The sequence below is a fragment of the Drosophila elegans genome, unplaced genomic scaffold (genome assembly GCF_018152505.1).
Source record: "Drosophila elegans isolate 14027-0461.03 unplaced genomic scaffold, ASM1815250v1 contig_208, whole genome shotgun sequence".
NCBI classification, from domain to species: Eukaryota; Metazoa; Arthropoda; class Insecta; order Diptera; family Drosophilidae; genus Drosophila; species Drosophila elegans.
The window spans coordinates 5962280-5980029 of record NW_024545578.1 but is presented as its reverse complement, the minus strand read 5'-3'; the positions used below and the strand labels follow the sequence as shown (position 1 = coordinate 5980029).

Here is a 17750-nt window from a genome sequence, read left to right as displayed (position 1 = left end):
CGACCGAAACTATTTGAATAACGCGCCATCCACGCCCACGACCTGTGAACCCATGACCCCTGACCCCACGCATTCCGCACACACATGTGCACCACCACCACCCCTCAATTTTCCCCCGTTCGTGTTAATAGTTTTTCCCTTTGTAGCCGGCCTTTTTCTGCTGTTTACGTTATCGCATGTCCTGGCTGCGAAGTGAACTTAGTCGGACCACAATTACTCGAAAATTAACGCAATTAGATTTGCCCGGGCCAAGCCTTTGATCTTTGAAGCCTATAAAGTTGTATAAAAACTAAGCATTGCAAGGGCCATAAAAAGAACAATGCATAACGCTGAAAAGGTGGAGTCGGTACCCTTTTTATACCAAAGTTAGTTTATGGAAAATGTTGAAAAAAAACACCGCACCATATATGTATATACACATGTCTAGCATATTACAAATGTTAGAAAAATATTAAATAAACATAAAATATATCCATTAAATAATACAAAATATCAATCAAATTATAAAGCTTGTTATTTTATTAAAACATTTTAAATAAATCATGTCGAATTGATGTTTTAAAAGCATATGGTAAAAGTGGTCCTTTACATTAGCGTTTGACTAGATTATTAAGCTCATTTCTTCATTCATGTAATGTTCTCCGTGTTATTTATTTAATGCGTAATATCCATTAACATCCGAGGCCTTCCCAGGGGCTTATGAATAAAGAATGTACCAATTCCGGCAAGGCTATAATTTTGCGGTTGGAAAACATGCCGGTAACGAGACCGAAACATGACATTATAATAAGTAATATGAAACTAATTTGTTTTCCCTCTCTCTATTCATATTTGCAGAGACATTGCATTAGTCAGCAGATCCAGATCGAGCAGTCCTAGTGTACGTGACTTGGCCTTTTCCAGCGCTCAATCGAAAGGTAAGAAATTTTTTCTTTGGGGGACGCAATGTGTACAGTACTGACAGTTCATATGCAAGGGATAGGAATTCTTCAGTGCCTGGAATCCCAACTAATTAAGTTGAGACCCCTATGAAACTCGCTTTCAAGGATTTAAACAGGTGGATGAAAGGGGGTTGTCATCGGGCTGGAGATGCCCGGAATCTTGGCAATGTTTTATTCAAAAATTGCTAAAATATTTGGCAAGTGAGTTAAAAGTTTCCTCAGACGAGTCTGTCGGCCAAGTCTGTATTTATGTTTGTGTTTGTGTTTGTCTTTGCGGAGCATTTTTGCCTAACTGAAGGAATTTATTATATAAACGGGGGGCGGCGAGGGGTAGCTCAACGAGCATGACAAATTTTCACTTTGCGTCAGGGAAAAGTTGCAACAAACTTGCAACAGCGAAAATAATTTCGCTCCTCGTTGAAAGTCAAAACACACAGCCCGAAAAAAAATAAAGAAAATCGAAGGGAAAGGCAAGGAATGGAGTGGAAAGTAAAGAAAAGCCTGGACGACTACTTATCTGCCAGGAGGACAGGACAGTCAGCCAACACTTTTGGCCAGGTGCTGCCAATTTGGGCGGTAAGCAGTTGCCAGGACTCTCTCGAAAGTGCTGCGAGATCCTTCGGAAGGCGAGGAGCTGTGAAGGAGGAGCACAACTTTAAGTAAAGCCACCAAGAATCAGGACCAAACAAAAAAACAAAAGGGGAAGTGACGGCCAAAGTAATGTGCCAGGCAGCTCAAGTGCATTGGGGCGTTGTCTGTCTGAATGCCGCAGGGGGCGTGGCAGGCATATGCATATAGCATACAGCATACAGAATACAGCATACAGCATATCGCCCAGCTTTTTCTGGGCAGAAATATGTGTCAACAGAGGCGAAGGCGAAAGTTTGCTCAGCTCTGACAACTAGTTTCCATTTTATTTTGTGCTGACAGGTATGCTAAAAGCTAAAAAACGTACAAGACCAGGTCCTGGGAAATGGAGCCCAAGTTAAAAGCAGTCAAAAGTGCGAGAATGAGTCCTGCTGATTTTACTTTCGGCAATATGGCATAAGGAATGGGAGAGTGGGTGAAAGTGGGTGGCAAGGTGACACCTTCACCCACTCCAAGGACAAGGATATGTGTGACAGCTGGCAATGACTGCCTCGCATGATAACAGAAATAACAATAACCGGGCCAAAGAAGAAAAAATGGCAAAGCAACAGCGGCAGCTGAAAGGGTTAACAAATGGCAGTCGAAACTTTGGCGCGACTGTCAAAATAAATGCGAAGCAATTTATGAAATATTTATGAAGTGTGACATGGCTGACAATAAATATATATGGGCAAGGAGGCTGCTTTTTCCTTTTCCTCTGCCTTTCCCTAAACCATCCCCTCCACAGATTTGATCGAAGCAGACTCCAACTGGCGCTGACAAGTGACGCAAGCCAAGGACAAATCCGGATATTTGTGCGCCTTAATAAAAATGCGAATAAAACGTGCGGACGTCATAACTTGGCCCACTGATTGATGGCTTCGTTTCGTCTGCCGTTTTGCCTCTGCGTCATTTGTCAGACATGAAAACCGGTCTTCACGGGTCAGAGAACTCGAGGGAAACTGCGGGGAAACTGCGGGAAAAGCCCTTAGAGCAAAGACAGGAACTGCAGTTTGTCCAACTGACCAAGTTTTTGTAGCTGTCGTTTTATTTGCAGCTCAGCTAAATGGAAAGCGACTAACCCTTAGTGGCTCCATTCCATTCCCACCTCACCATTCACTCAGTCACTCAGTCAGTCAGTCAGTCAGTCAGTCAGAGTCAGTCAGTCAAAGTCAAGCACGTCCGAGCTGCGTTCATGTCACAGCTTAAAGTTATATTCACATGAGATAGGGACAGGACTCGCACAAATATGTAGCAAAAATCTTACACGTTGAAAAAAATAGGCAAAGAAATAGCTTAGATGTAGGTAAAGTAATTAGTTTAATTGAAATCATCAGATTGACCTAAGTAAAATTGAATTACAGTTTTATAAGTGAATGACTTTTTACAATAAAACCACTAGGAACTGTAATTGATTTAATAAAATGTATTAACAATAGCTCAGATGTAAATGAAGTAATAACTTTTATTTAAGTTATCAGATTCACCTGATTAAATTGAATTAGAAATTTATAAGTAAATGCCTTATACAATAAAATGTACTAATAATACAAAAAAATAGCCGAAGCAATAGATATATACGGTAAAAAATTTAATTCATACAGATTCGCCATTGTAAAATTTAATAACAGTTGTTTGCGCAATTGACCCTTGACAATAGCAAAAGAAATTAATAATTTTGTATAATTTAAAAATAAAATAAATCAACAAATTGACAACACTACTAATGGTTACATTTGAACTGAATCCTTTTATGTTAGTCAATAAAGCTAATCAAATTTAAGCTTAAGTTTATTAAAGCTTAGGCAATATTGATAATTTTATTCCTGCGTGTCGTTAAGGGATACTCCAAAATAACTTCCCAAATATTTTTCAAAAATATAAAGTAAAGTATACACTTTTTAGTTTAGGGAATGCAATTCAGTTTTAAATACTAAATCAGCAAAGGAGTGATGTAACAAAATTGATATGTCTGTATGAACTGAACCATCTAGTTATCATTTTTTCCGCCGTGCACACACAAACCCGCTGCGAGTGATGCTGATGCTGATGATGATGATGCGGCTGAGACTGATGCTGAGGATGCCCCGGGACGCTGCAGCTGATGGGGGACTGCCATAAACAACTACGAGTCTTCCGGCATAAAAACTTATTGTTGACAAAACCTCATGACACACAGACGTGGGCTGGCTGGCATGGGTTGGCGTGGGGTATAGGGCATAAGGCGTGTGTACATATTGTTAAAGTCCTGGCCCGGCTGGTGATGATGCCGGTGTCCTGGCTGCCACAGCGGAAGTGTCACCATTTGTCAAATAACGAAAATTGAAAACAATTTCCACATGGCCAGAATCCCGACGACACTGGGCTTTTGTCTTGTGATCAACCTCAGACTTGGTCCTGTGTGTTTGTTCTAAGTTTCTCGATACGGCAAACGAGCTGCTCAGCCTGCTTGGTAGGGCCGCCTTTTTAAAGCCAAGAATTTCCATTGCTGGAAAATATTATCTTCAGCCTGTGTTGTGTTTGCCCGGTCTTCCTGGGAAATTGCTTGCGTGGCTGTCAGCTTAGCTGCGGCTTTGCCCCAATTTCCCACTGGGTCGCCGTCGTCATTGTTGTTGCTGCGGTTGATGTTGCTGCTGCTGCTGTTGTTGCCGCTGTTGTTGCTGCTGTTGTTGCTGCTGCTCTTTGTCGACACTTCTGTCACACTGTTTCACACGCCTTTTCCCCCGGCGAGGACTCGTTCCCTTTGCATGGCCCATTGTTTGCACGCACACCACCTCACCAACTCACCAGCCGAGGACTCCCAAACACACACACACACACAAACATATGCGTTTCTCGCTTCGAAAGTTTAATCGAAATTATAAACAACAAGACAAATTGCTTCTTGTTGCAATTTTCCTCTCTCCCTCCCCCTCCCCATCGCCACACCCCCTTAAAACATTATAGAAACCAGTATCCTGGCCTGCCATAGTTGTTGCTGCTGTAACCATTGTAGTTGCTGCTCCTGTTGCTGTTGTGAATGTTGCTGGTCATGTTATTATTGCAGTTGCTGCTCCTGCCTTCCTTAAAGTTGCCGCTGTTCTTGCTCTTACTTTCCTTGATGTTGCTGATGTTCCAGCAACTGTGGCTGTTGCCCATGTTCCTGAAAGTTTTAATGTTGTTGCTCCTTTGTTTTTGGCATTAGTTGCTGCTGTTACCCGGCCAGATAATGTTGCTATTGCCTTTGTTGCTATGTTACCTGAGCAATTAATGTTGCTGCTGTCTATATTAAACTTTCTTTCCTTACTGGTACTGGCGAAATTTAAAATGTTGTTGCTTCATTTAGCTGCTGTTGCTGTCGCTTGCATGGCCAATGTTGCTGCTGTTACCGGAAAAAACTACTGTTGCTGCTGCTCTGCATTCTGATCTTGTTGCTGCTAATGGCATGGCATACCCTAAATGTCGCTATTGTCAATTTACCTGATGTCGCCGCCACAACGGCAACATTAGCTCAACCTTTTGTTATTCCTGTTCCATGTTGCTCCTTGATGTTGCTGCTGTCGTGATAGTCGCTCTTAAAGTTGTAGTCTTTAATTTGGCCCTGAGTTTGCTGCAGCCCCATTATCCCTGCTGTTGCTGCTGACAAGGAGCAACGTTGCTGCTGCTGCTTCTGCTCCCATTTTCCCTAGGGGAATAATTTTCTTGGTAATTGTTTGTCGTCAAGGTTTGCTGTTGCTGGTGTTTGCTTACTCTACGAGATGAAGAACTTAAGCCAGGGAGATCAATTTGTACGCAGCTTGCATTTAATCTCGGGCAAAGATGCCATCTATATATATATGATATATAGGGAATATATAGCTAAGATAGCTACTCGGTCTAGACTTCGTTATCGGCTGTTCATATTTTATTTAGACCAACACAAGATGAATGAAATATCTCGCCTGTTTTTACGCTCCTGATGTGTTTTGCCCCCCACATTGCCACTTCGATTTGCGATTTGCGATTCGCTTCGTCGCTTTCTGTTTTTGTGATTCTGACATGAAGGCAAGAGAGAAGTTTGCTCGTTTGATAAATGACTCATGAATGCTGAGTGAGGAGACGCATAAATCTTATGATTTATGCATAATCAACAAATTGATTTTTCATTTGCTTGTAACGCTCTCTTTCAGCATTTTTCCCCATTTCACCCCTTTCCCTTTTGGCCTTCATTCAGGCCTTTTGAGTAATTGGCTGTCAGCGACGCGTTGCAGCATGTGTGCACACAAAAAATATGGTAATACATTTTGAAAACCTATAGCTATAGCTATAAAATATAAAAAATTAAAATTGTACACAAAATGAAATGGGATCTCAACGCATTGCATTTGTATAGTTTTTACAACTATTTATTGACTACATTTTATTATAATACAAGCAGATAATTTTTTTATGTGTAAAAAAGTAGAGCATGTGGGTGAATTGCCCTCTCTTTTTGTGGGAAAATCTAATTACACACATATTCAGTGAATTTTTTGATTTGCTGCTTCACGACACACTTAAAAATTTTCAGAATATGTGAAATTTCGCCCCAGTCACTTCGAATATATATTCAGCCATATATCCTGTGCTAGGCTCTCCTCAAAAGTGTGTGTATGTGTCTAGTATGTGTGTGTTTTCGAGGAAATTTTAGTTTCGACTTTGCTTTGATATTTAAATTGAAGCCATCAAGTCATCTTCAGCTGCCGTCGTCTGGCTGCGCAAAAGTTTTCATGTATATTTTGAGTACTTAATCCTGCGGTGTGAGCCACTTCTAATGCTCCTTGAGCCCTGAACTTTGGCCAAATCGAAAGAGGCGGCAAAAAGAGGGAGTGGTAGGAGATCTAGCTAAGCCGGCATAAGCATCGCATCATGCTACGCAGCACTTATCATCGTTTTATTTAAAATTTATAATCGAAATCAATGTAATGAAGCATGCCCCAGTCAATAAGTCAAGTGACTTTCGGCTTTCCATCCGTCTAATCCCCTCGATTTTCATCTTCATCCTTCATCCCTACGATATTGCGACAATATTTTATGCAAATCACTGCTCTGACTGCCGATAGCGACGATAACTCACTTGACAACTGACAATAACTTATTTACACTTCATTATGCCATCCAACCAGCCAACCATCCAACCATCCATGCAGTCAAGCTGGCAAAATCCGAAATATGCCCAGTGCCATTGTGACTTATTAATTTATTAAAAAATACGGGCATAATTAGAGAGCACTTTGCCCAATGACACTTGAAATGCAAAATTAAGGCAAGGGCACAAGAACGTAGGCCAGCTCATCTCGTCTCATCGCCAGTGAAGCCGTTGCCGTTGAGCGAACAATCAGCGACAGAGTTGCAGTTATTTATGAGCTCGATAAATTTGTTTATGGGGGTAAAGTGGAAAGCCCAGGGGTACGGGATGAAGTGACAAAGCAACCGAGCGTCAAATGAAGCCAGCAGGAGGCTTCGCAACGGGGCCAATTCGACTTTCACGGCGGGAAAGGGGAATAAAACGGAGGGCTTCGGACGATTCCAACGCGGCATCGCCTGAATTGGGCCAAATGAAATATGAGCGGAAGTGAGAAAGTTAACAACATTAATTAGCATTTTTATGAAGCACTTTCGAGCAGCTCCGGGAGCAGTAAAGCCCAGGAGTGGGCAAATAAACTCGAATGAATGGTTATCAACTCTGATTCCAGTTTCAATTTTTCGCCACCTCAAATGAGGCTGAGTTTATGACAGGGCCGCAAAAAATCAAACCCATTTGTTGGGCACGAGTATAATTCGGGATGATTTTAAAACACAAAATCAAGACCATGAAAATCGAATATTTTTGTTAGAGTCATTTCCACCTTGCCAGCCTTTTATGACTGCTACACTCTAAAAAAAATTATATTGGAGTCAAAAAATATTAATGTACTGCTTGAAGTTTTACAATAAATGTTGAGTAATTTGGAAAATTTTATAATTTCACAGTAAACTGACTGTAGAATAAAAATATAATTTTAATAAATTTGTTCATTGGTTAAGGTATATAATTCCAAATGGTTTACTACGAAAGACGACCTTTCTATATTTCATAGCTTACTTTTTGACTCTTTTAAATTATTTAAAGCTCTACTGACTTATTTAGTACACCCTATACATCCAAAATAAATTTATATTTACACTTTTAATATAATATATAATTACACTTATTTATCTTAAGTGTTATTCCCTAAGCCCCAACATAAACCAATTTTATTGACCGCGTCACTGCGCATTGTTCCCTGTATTTTGCAGAATCCTCGCCGCCGAGCGATAGGAAGACGCTCGCAATGTTGCCGCATCATCAGCGCCGTAAAGTGGCGGCTTCGGCGGACAGCGCCATCTGCTTCCTGATCCTGTCGCTCCTGCTGATTGCCGGCTGCCTGGTGGCGCCCACCGAGGGACGCGCCAAGGAGGACCGTCGCAACAGGGGGCGTGGCAGCAGCAGCGGCTCGCTGGCCTCCTCCTCCTCCGTGAGCAACATGAATAATGGCTACTACGGCGGCTCCTCGTCGTCGGGAGCGGGCTCATCCTCCTCCGGTTATGTGCTGACCAGCAGTAGTGCTTTAAATTCCGGCAGCACTGGCTACAGTGGACCCATGGACAGCACTGGATTCTGCACACGTCGAAGGGACATGAAGCTGATGTGCTACTGTACCCCGGATGAGAATCATGTGCCGGTGCAGAAGGCCGAGTGCTGGGTTTTCTCGGAGGGATTGCACCAGAACGACACCACCTGGACGCGATTCTACCAGCAGAAGCGTTTGCGCGAGCTGAAGTTTGTGATCCAGAACAATGCCCGATTGGACTACATACCCACGATGATTATCGAACCGCTGAAGAACCTGAGCAGCATTGTGATCGAGTACTCCCAGGTGGAGATTGTCAAGAGCTACGCGTTCGCCAATCTGCCCTTCTTGGAGAAGATCATCCTGAACAACAACCACATTATGGCCCTCGATCAGGATGCCTTCGCCAATCACATTAGGCTGAGGGACCTGAATCTGGAGCACAATCAGATCTTCGAGATGGACCGCTATGCCTTCCGCAATTTGCCACTCTGCGAGAGACTTCATCTGAACAACAATAATATTAGTACCTTGCACGAGGGTCTCTTTGCCGATATGGCCAGGTTAACCTCACTTAACTTGGCCCACAATCAAATCAATGTGCTGACCAGCGAGATTTTCCGGGGATTGGGTAACCTGAATGTCCTGAAATTGACCCACAACAATCTGAACTTTATCGGCGACACTGTATTTGCGGAATTGTGGAGTCTCAGTGAGCTGGAACTGGATGACAATCGTATCGAGGTGAGTAGATGTTTGCATTCAAATGTATAGCACACTTTTGGGGGCACAAAAAGAAACGATTGGAAATTAAATTGAAATAAATAAAGTTTATTTGAGAAAACCAATCAGATGCGAGCTTATAAATCTCCATAGGTAACTGATTCATTTCTGTAATTTCCCCTGCTTAAAACCCATTTAAGATAAAACATTAATTCCCAGATTGATTGAGTTTTTCACGTGCGCATTTATAGTTGTTTGAGTGCTTTTATTTATAGCACTCCGCATAGCCACCACCTCTATATAGGTAGTATATAGTATATAGGGCAATGCAATCTACGAGCACAGGCAGCAAACTTCTCAATCAACTCTAATGCAAGTGGATTAAAAAGATTTGTCTGCCTGGGCCACTTGGTCAACTTGGAGGAGCTGACTTAAGAGGCCATAAATTGCCGAGTGGCCATAAGAAACAGAAGGGAGCTGGTCTAAGGGGGGGGGCACCATAAATGGCACATCCTTGGGGCAAGGACACACAGATACCCACAAACAGAGGCAACTTTTTGCTGGTGTCATAAATTCAATTCGAATGTCTATTCTTGTGGTGATTTAAGTGGTCACTCAGCATCGGTGGACCGTTGTTCGTTGGTAGCGAGGGGTGGCGCAAATATGATAAATAGATTGGTAAATTATGTTTCCAACGTTTTCGGTCTTCGGTGTGTGGACAAGGTCCTGCTTTGGGTCCTGCCTTAATTCGCACACTTACCCTGCAGAGCGGACCGCACGCTGACAGTCGCCTTTCGGCGGCGCTCTGTGGCAAACAAATGTGCGCCGCAAGTTAATCTACTTACAAAATATTGAATAACAAATCATAGGAATAATGGATTTATGGCGCTCCCTTCTTCAGCCATTTGATAAAGGGCAATGGGATGGGAAATGAGGAACGAGGAACGAGGACCCTTCTGTGTCCTGGTGGCCATAAAAATGGCCAGCGTGTGTGGGTAAATAGAAAAATGTCGCTTAACACTCGAGCCGGAGAAGTTTATGTAAGGCAGCCGTATGAGCGTAAATCCTGAATATCCATATCCTGGGCCAACATTGCTCCTTCCTGCCACCCAGCTCCTTCGCTTTTCCCATTTTACAAAGTGCTCGCATATCATGTCACACTCAGACGACTCGCATATGTGTCAGGCCAACAGGACACCAGGACACCAGGACACAGGACACTCGAGAGCAGCCGCTCAAGTGGGGTCCTGGTCGTGTTCTTCTCTGCTCTGTCCTATCCTGTCCTGGATCCGTCGCATTGTCATAGCCATAATGATTGGGCTTGTTATCGCCCACGTTGCGCATTGTTTCCAGCCAAGGAATCCGGGATTTGCCTCGACCTGAACCGACAAAAATTCCCTTTCTAAGCGACTTTGTGTGCCCGTTGTCGCCTTCAATATGAAAGCAAATTGTGTTGCATGTTTGGCTTGGGCCTCACACCCCTCAGCTTTTCCTTTCCCTTTTCCGCATTTTTTTGTATTTTTTCTGCTCACTTCATAAATCATTGGCCGTTGAAAGGTTTAGCTCTGACACAACATAAAACGCTGGTTGTGTGTGTGTGTGTGAGTGCGGGTCCAGGGATGAAGATAAACAGATAATCGGGTTAAGGGGCTAAGGGGCTAAGGGGCTAACCGAGTGCATTAAGGTGAAAGTGTACAAGAAATTAACAGCTTTAAGCAGCTTTCACTCTGCTTCGTAGATTAAAACAGTTATCAAAGCCATTACCAAGAAACGTAATGACATAAGATTGTTGGAAAGTAACCAAAGTGTAAGTAGAAACTAACGAGGAATCTCAGGGTAATCCACTTTGAGTTGGCTTTTTAAAATAAAATATTGTATATTAAAATGTTAAACTCTACAAGCCTAAGGACATTTAATATTATCTAAATTACTTACAACTTTTAAATAGTAAATAATAAAAAAGTCACATATGCTTATTTATATCGCTGGTAAGCAGAAAAAGTAATTTAAACTCAGTAGAACAATAATTTTAAGTGTATATTATACACAAAATTTAAAAGAAAATGTATGAGTGTAGCACAGCAATCCTTAGCAGCCTTCCAATGAATCCCAGCCCACCCATTAATCGCGTTGTCATAACTTTGTTTACTCAATCCGCACATAAATCGCTCGTAAATTATATTTTTTCGCTGTTGTCAAGCTAATAAATTGGTCGCGTAGGCATCGAAGGATCGCCCATCAAACTAACAAAATATCGCAATAAAACATATATACATTTTTATGTCAATCATCTGGGCAAATAAACAAACATGGAAAGATTGCTGCTGGTGCTTGGGTTATTTTTCAATGCCACATCACCGGAGCAGGGAACTTTGGCACATGCTTCCTCCGCCTTGGACGCGTTATTTAATATGCATAATTTCTCCATTTCCCCAGACAAAGCATATTGAATATTAAATAATGGTGGAATACGCCGCCTTCACTTTCGTTGTTCAGCCAACAAAACAGAAACCAGAAATAAAATAAAAGAAAACACTTATTTTCCGTATAATAAAATTCAAGACAAACGAATTGGGACATACAAGTTAAAAAAAACAAGAGCTCATGCATGTGTACGGGTGTGATTGTGCTTGTGTGTGTGTGTGTCGCCAATACATACACATAAATAAATTCGCAAACAAACAATGAAGACAATGACAACAACAATGGCATGCGAAAGGCGAAACTCTGTGAAAAACAATGAAAATATAACGCAGAAATGCGGAAAAATGGCAGCACGAAAATATTTTTCAGTTTTTGTGCAAAATGTTATTCTCACAATGACCGCATAGCATATATTTACTATATATATACTAAAAAAATCACTGTTTAATCAAATTAAAGAACAAACTAAAAACTAATCCCCTTAACCCATTTTAGCGAATTTCCGAACGTGCTCTGGATGGCCTGAATACACTGAAAACTCTGAATCTGCGAAACAACCTGCTGAAGAAGATCGACAACGGTCTGCTGCGGGGCACCCCCGCCCTGCTGTCCATCAATGTGCAGGCAAACAAATTGGAAACGCTGACGTTCTACACATTCCAGCCAATTATGGACAATTTGGTCAACAGCACCAGTGAGCTGCTGGTGTCAGGTGAGTGTCCAAAACTGAGATACGAACACAGATACACGGACCTTCGAACTTCCGCAGACATTGATGGCACCAAACTGGGGGGGAGGGGACGTGACAAAAAGCTGACAAGTGCACAAAATGGAGCGCTGTCAAAAGTCCGAACTTATTATAATTACACATACGCCCTGTTGGCCCCGTTCGCCTTGCCCACTCACTGCATATGCAGCCAAATGAGCCGAGCCGCAGGGCCATAAACTTTTATGCCCCTCGCCTTCATTAAGGAAATGTCGTATCGCCATTGCTCAAGTGTGCACTTCCACTTCCACTTCCACTTCCGCTCCGGCACTCCACAGCATGTCCTGCCACTGAACGTCCTTTCATGTCCTGTCCGCACACACATGCACTGTGCGTGTGTGTGTCTAAATTAGTCATTAAAGTGCAATTTTGAAGTGCTTTGCCGCGCGAACGCATAACAATAAAATATCTGCCTGTCGCAACCACTTTAGTTTGGTTTGCCTCGGCGGCTAATAGCGCGCGCAATTAGCGGGCTGATTAGCTCAATTAAAGGTAAATGAAAATGAAATATCAAGTACCTGTTTTGCGGCTTGTCATTGCGGGGTTAAGTTTTACCACCGAAATGAGTTATAACCCAAATCCAATTTTACTAAGTAGCGGACAGTTTTTGGATTGTGGTTCTGGACTTAATCTGAGTGCAATGTGTAACAATTAACACTTCGGCATATAAAAAAAAGGCAATTTTGTCTTCTTAACTATACAAAAAATTAAACGATTTTTCTACTATTTTGCTGACAAGTTTTACAAACTTATTTAATTAATTACAATTATGGCTTTGGCATATACAAAAAATAAAACTGTTTTGCGTCCGTAATTATGAAAAATAATGGTTGGAAAAAATTCAATGATTTTGCTGACAAATTTAATAAGTTTTATAAACCTAATGGGCACAAGTTCTATTTTGTTTTCAATTTGGCAGAATATATTTTTTAGTTATGAAGTTTCCTTGAAAAGTCATAGATTTTCGGTTCAAATTAAAGGACCTTCATAAAAAAGCTTATCTACATAATTAAATAGAACATTTTATGACTACTTATAATTTAATTTAATTTTAGGAAAATATGTGCCTCTTAACAGTTTTTGATAGTCTGGCCCAAAAATGAAAACTTCAACTCATTATAACTTTTTAGTAGATAAAGCCAAAAGTTATGAATTTTTGTCATAAATAATTGAAATGAAATGCTTTCAAGGTCCCAGGCAAACGTTTAGCCCATTTTTTGGCCACCTTGAAAGATTCCCCTTTGTGCGCAATTTAAGCAATTTTATTCTGAGCTTAGGCTGCAATTAGACTTTGGCGTAAACGCAAATGCTACTGCTACTACTGCTGGCAACAAAGAGAATGGCTTTCGCCCATGGAACACATTTAAATATTTAACAACAGCCTTCAAAATCACATTTCTCTTTCTGAAACACCAACTCACACACATGCAGCCAACTTAATTATCACCCACACCCATACAGTGGCATTTTTGCTAATGGTTTGCCATTAGCATGACTCATTTGCAGTTGGAAAAAAAGCAAAAAAAAAACCAAAAAAATAGGAGAAAAAACAGGACGAGTGGCGATGAAACGTCGGAATAGCTGAGCGCATTGCCAAACAAATGTGTGTGTGTGTGTGTTTGAGTGAGCAACTGTAATTGCATTGGCACACACTCACATACACTCACACATACGCAAACATTTCGCAAATTGGCTACAAATGACTTCAAATTGCTTTAAACTACAAAATATTTTCGCATTCGCCGCCACCCGAAAACTTTTTAATTCATATGCAGTGATTATCGCCGCACCACTCTGTGGCACATTTTCCGGCTTTAGCTGAATATGCTTCATTAGAGGCGAAGGCCTAAAGTTCAAATATTTACATGTGATTGCCTGATTAAATTTACTCAACTTTTTGTACGGCGAAGTTGTAGCTCCTAATGAGGCCAAATGCTCTGTATCACACTTCAAACGAAATCTCCGGGAAATCTGAATTTTTTTTCGCAAATTGAATTGAGAGGGTTTTCCAGTGGCAAAAATGCTGCTCAATTTAGCGAGTGAGAAATTTTTCCAAGTGGCAAGGCAAGGCAGCAGCAAGACAGCAGCGAGATGGCCAAGTGGAGGTGGTCGAAGGTGGGCGGCGAATGGAGGAAGTGTGGGACGAAGGATGTGCCAACTCAAGTGCATAAAAGCACATAAAAATTGCAACAAAATGGCCAAGGACATGGGGAGCCAGGGACCGTTGACTCGCAACAGACGTTGACGCTGTCGGCCAAAGATAAACTCGCACTGGCAGCCATAAAACGTGACATGGGGGTGCCATTGCCATTGCCATTGCCCTTACTGGCCACATCCACATGCCAGTGACAGGCATTCCATTCCCCGGGTGAAAGTATTTGCCTCGATGGCAACGACTAATCGATCAGCTGATGGAATTCCTAGGCAGCCCGTTCCCAGGGATTTCGCCATGAAGGTGAGCAGTGAGCAGTGAGCAGCGAACAGTTGGCAAAACTATTTGCCAAAATGCTCGTCACACGCCTGGGCTTGGGGATTTTCCCGCTCCAGCTTCAGCTTCAGCTCTCGGGTCCTGGACAAATGATCAGCATGTACTCCATCCGAAATTGCTGCACATGCATCAAGTCCCAACTCGACTTGCACTCTGCCACTCTGGCAGTGTGGCAGCCTGAGGTTGATAGTTGACTCTTCATTTCGCGCCGTGATTTGTGCAGCCACTTGAACTCTGCACCCGGACGTAATTGCCATTGACAGGCGGAAGCTAAGCAGCTTTTCTTCCCAAGGACATTTTAGTGGGAGGAGTGCTGCTGGCAAGGAAATGTAGTCTTGAAGGATTGTTTACAGAATTCACTTTGGTTAAAGTGAAACTTGTTCTAGGAACTATTATTTTGTGAAACTTTGATTTTATTTAGTTAATAATAAAGTTCGATTGCAAATATTTTAATGCCAGTTTTTATAAAACTTAAAGTTCAATATTCGTTTATATATATGGATTTTTTTTTAAATATTTTGGACATTTTCTTTTTTGACCTGTTAAACGTATGTTAATATTTTTTCTGTTAATATAGAGAACATTCTTAGTTCATATACAAAGTTTCAATAATCATTTTCATTTAGCATTAGAGGTATAATTCTTTTGAATATTAAGTCAAAAACGTTCTTAAATAAAATTTGTGTTGGTGTGCAGAAGACTTGTTAAATCTTCTTAGGATTTTCAGGATGTCAATCCACAGTTCTTGGAAACATATTTTAAATAAAATTTGAATGGTATTTAAATTCGGTAGCTAGATCCAGTTGGTCACTAAATAAAATACAATATATATTTAAAACATTTAGAAATTAAAGTCACCTTCCTGTGCTGTATTTTTGAAGTTACAAGTGATGTAAAGTTCCTAAAAATTCGAGAGTTAGGGCCACTTTTTTTTTGAGTGCCCGTTTGAGGAGTGACATCAACCGCCGGCCGAGCCTGCTTTGCATTCAAATGTTGTCCGTGTGCGGGCAGTTGAGCACCGGCACTAAACAATGCCCCAGTTGGCCATTTCACGGACCTTTTAAGCCCCGGACCACACCCACCACCACCGACATGGTCACCCGCTACACACCCACCCAGTGCACCACCCACTCAGTGCACCACCCAAACATTGCTGTTGCAGTTGCAGTTGCACCTTTGGCCAATGTATTTGGTGAAAAATTTATAGGCACGCCCTGCGCTCTGGCATTTGTTTCAATTCCGTGGCCCCAAGGGGTCATATGTGATTGTGTGCTTGTGTACTTGTGTGCCTGTGTGGGTGGCTGAAAATATCCTCCATATCCTTGTTTATTTGTATGCGAATCACGTTTTGTTTGTGTCGTCGCGCCTGTGGCGTCCTGTTGGTCATCTACCGCCCATATCCTGGCTGCCCATTGCCATTGCGAATTCCTCGGCTTTAAAGGCAGGGCGAATTTTTCACAGAAGGCCAGTGCCATACCAATTGCTAATAAATGCCACACCCACCCTCGCAGTAGCGCCCCTCATCCGAGGCCAGCTCAATTGGTTCGTTACGCTTGCCGGTGGCCAGCGCCCCAGTCGTTAGATGGAATTGAATGGTTATTGTTTCGAAATATAAATAGGATTTCTAACAGATTTTTTTCAAGCTCTGTCTCTCGGTTTTTTGCCGATCTGCCTCTGCCCTACCAAAATACCCAAAAACATGAAAGTAAAAACGTGGGGGGACGAATCAGTGAGTATATGACAGCTGGAAACTGCAATTTGATTATTTGGTCCACCCTTTTCGGCTTTCTGTTTCTGTTGGCTTGGCAGCACTTAATCGAGTATTGTAAAATGCCACAGTTCATAAATTTTCATGAGGCCAAAAGCGAAAGAGAGTCTGGAAAATGTTTGCTTTCTGAAGGTTAAAATACTTCCAGTTACTTATTGATTTTTGTATATTGAAAGACATTATAAATATAGAAATGAAGTGTCAGGCTTGAATTAATAATTAAATTAAATATTAAGGCAAAGTAATTGTTGAGAAGGCTTTAGGTATTCAGTTTTCTCATTATTAAAATGTCTTAGCTCCTTGGGGCGTGTTTAAAATATTTACCTTCGCATTAATTTCAATAATTAGTCACCTGATTAATTTGCAAGTACGTCTTTAAAGTACTTAATAATGGAAAATTCCCAGGACATGTGAACTTAAGCCGGCCATGCAACACTGACCCCCTTGGCAGTTAAATTGCCCAGCTAGGCAGCAAATTAAACTTTCAACTTTGAAATGACCGAAGCTCATTTGTAATGCAGCATCAGCATCCTTGTAAACACAGTGCTCACGAAACTGCAACAATAAACAGGTATTAGGGATGTGGATGTGGATGTGGATGTGTGTGCCGGAAGCGAGAATTTATGGGAACGCATAAAAGGCGTTTGCGCCTCATTGGCAAAAATGCCAAAACAAATGATGTTGGCCATAAACTGGACAAATGAGCGTGTGGCACGCACCCGAAATTGACTTTCAATAGTCAATGTCAGGGCAGCAGTTGCTCCATGTCCTTCATGTCCTCCGTGTCCTCCGTATCCTGCTGCAAATCCCGATGATTGCTGGCCATAAATCTATGGCTCAGCATTGTGGAACATGTGTCCAGCCAGACTAATAAGTGGGTCTCCGATTTGATGGGACTAGACCGGCTCTATTTCTATATATACATATATATGTGGCACATTCAGCTCATGGCTGTGTGTTTATGTGGCCAACATGCATGCATAAGTAGTAAGTAGTAATTCATTCCGTTTCGATTCGTTTCATTGCGTTTCATTCGCAATTTGCTGCTGAGCACTGCATAAATCACTCCTCGGCCCCCGAAAGTATGGAATGGCTATAAATATTTTAGAATTCAATTTCCGCACTTCCTTCGGGGGGAGGAGCCCATCCTTTTGAGCTCAAATTCACGCATCATAAATTAAAATCTCCGCCGCCTGTCGCCGTAATTAAACGCAAACTCATCGTTCATCGCTCATCGCTCATCTTTTGTTCGACAGTGCGCGGCATGCATTTAATTGTCTGCGCCGGGCACCGTTTTAATTACGCACCTTTTTTTCTATAGCCGCAGGCAACAATTCGATTGAATGAAAACTGCAACTATGCGAGTGGCACTCTTTTTTTTTATTATTTAAACAAACAATGAATGCCACGGGGAAATTGCGAG

General features: G+C 41.8%; 1 protein-coding gene across 1 annotated transcript in view; it reads left to right on the top strand.

Annotated features, from left to right (window-relative positions):
• Positions 1-17750, top strand: part of LOC108146079 (connectin) — a 44026-nt gene that overhangs the window by 13509 nt on the left and 12767 nt on the right. The window contains exons 2-4 of the mRNA XM_017271895.2: positions 838-917; positions 7845-8902; positions 11801-12017. Coding sequence (XP_017127384.1) covers positions 7880-8902; positions 11801-12017 — 1240 coding nt within the window. The 5' untranslated portion in view covers positions 838-917; positions 7845-7879. The remainder of the gene's footprint in view (positions 1-837; positions 918-7844; positions 8903-11800; positions 12018-17750) is intronic.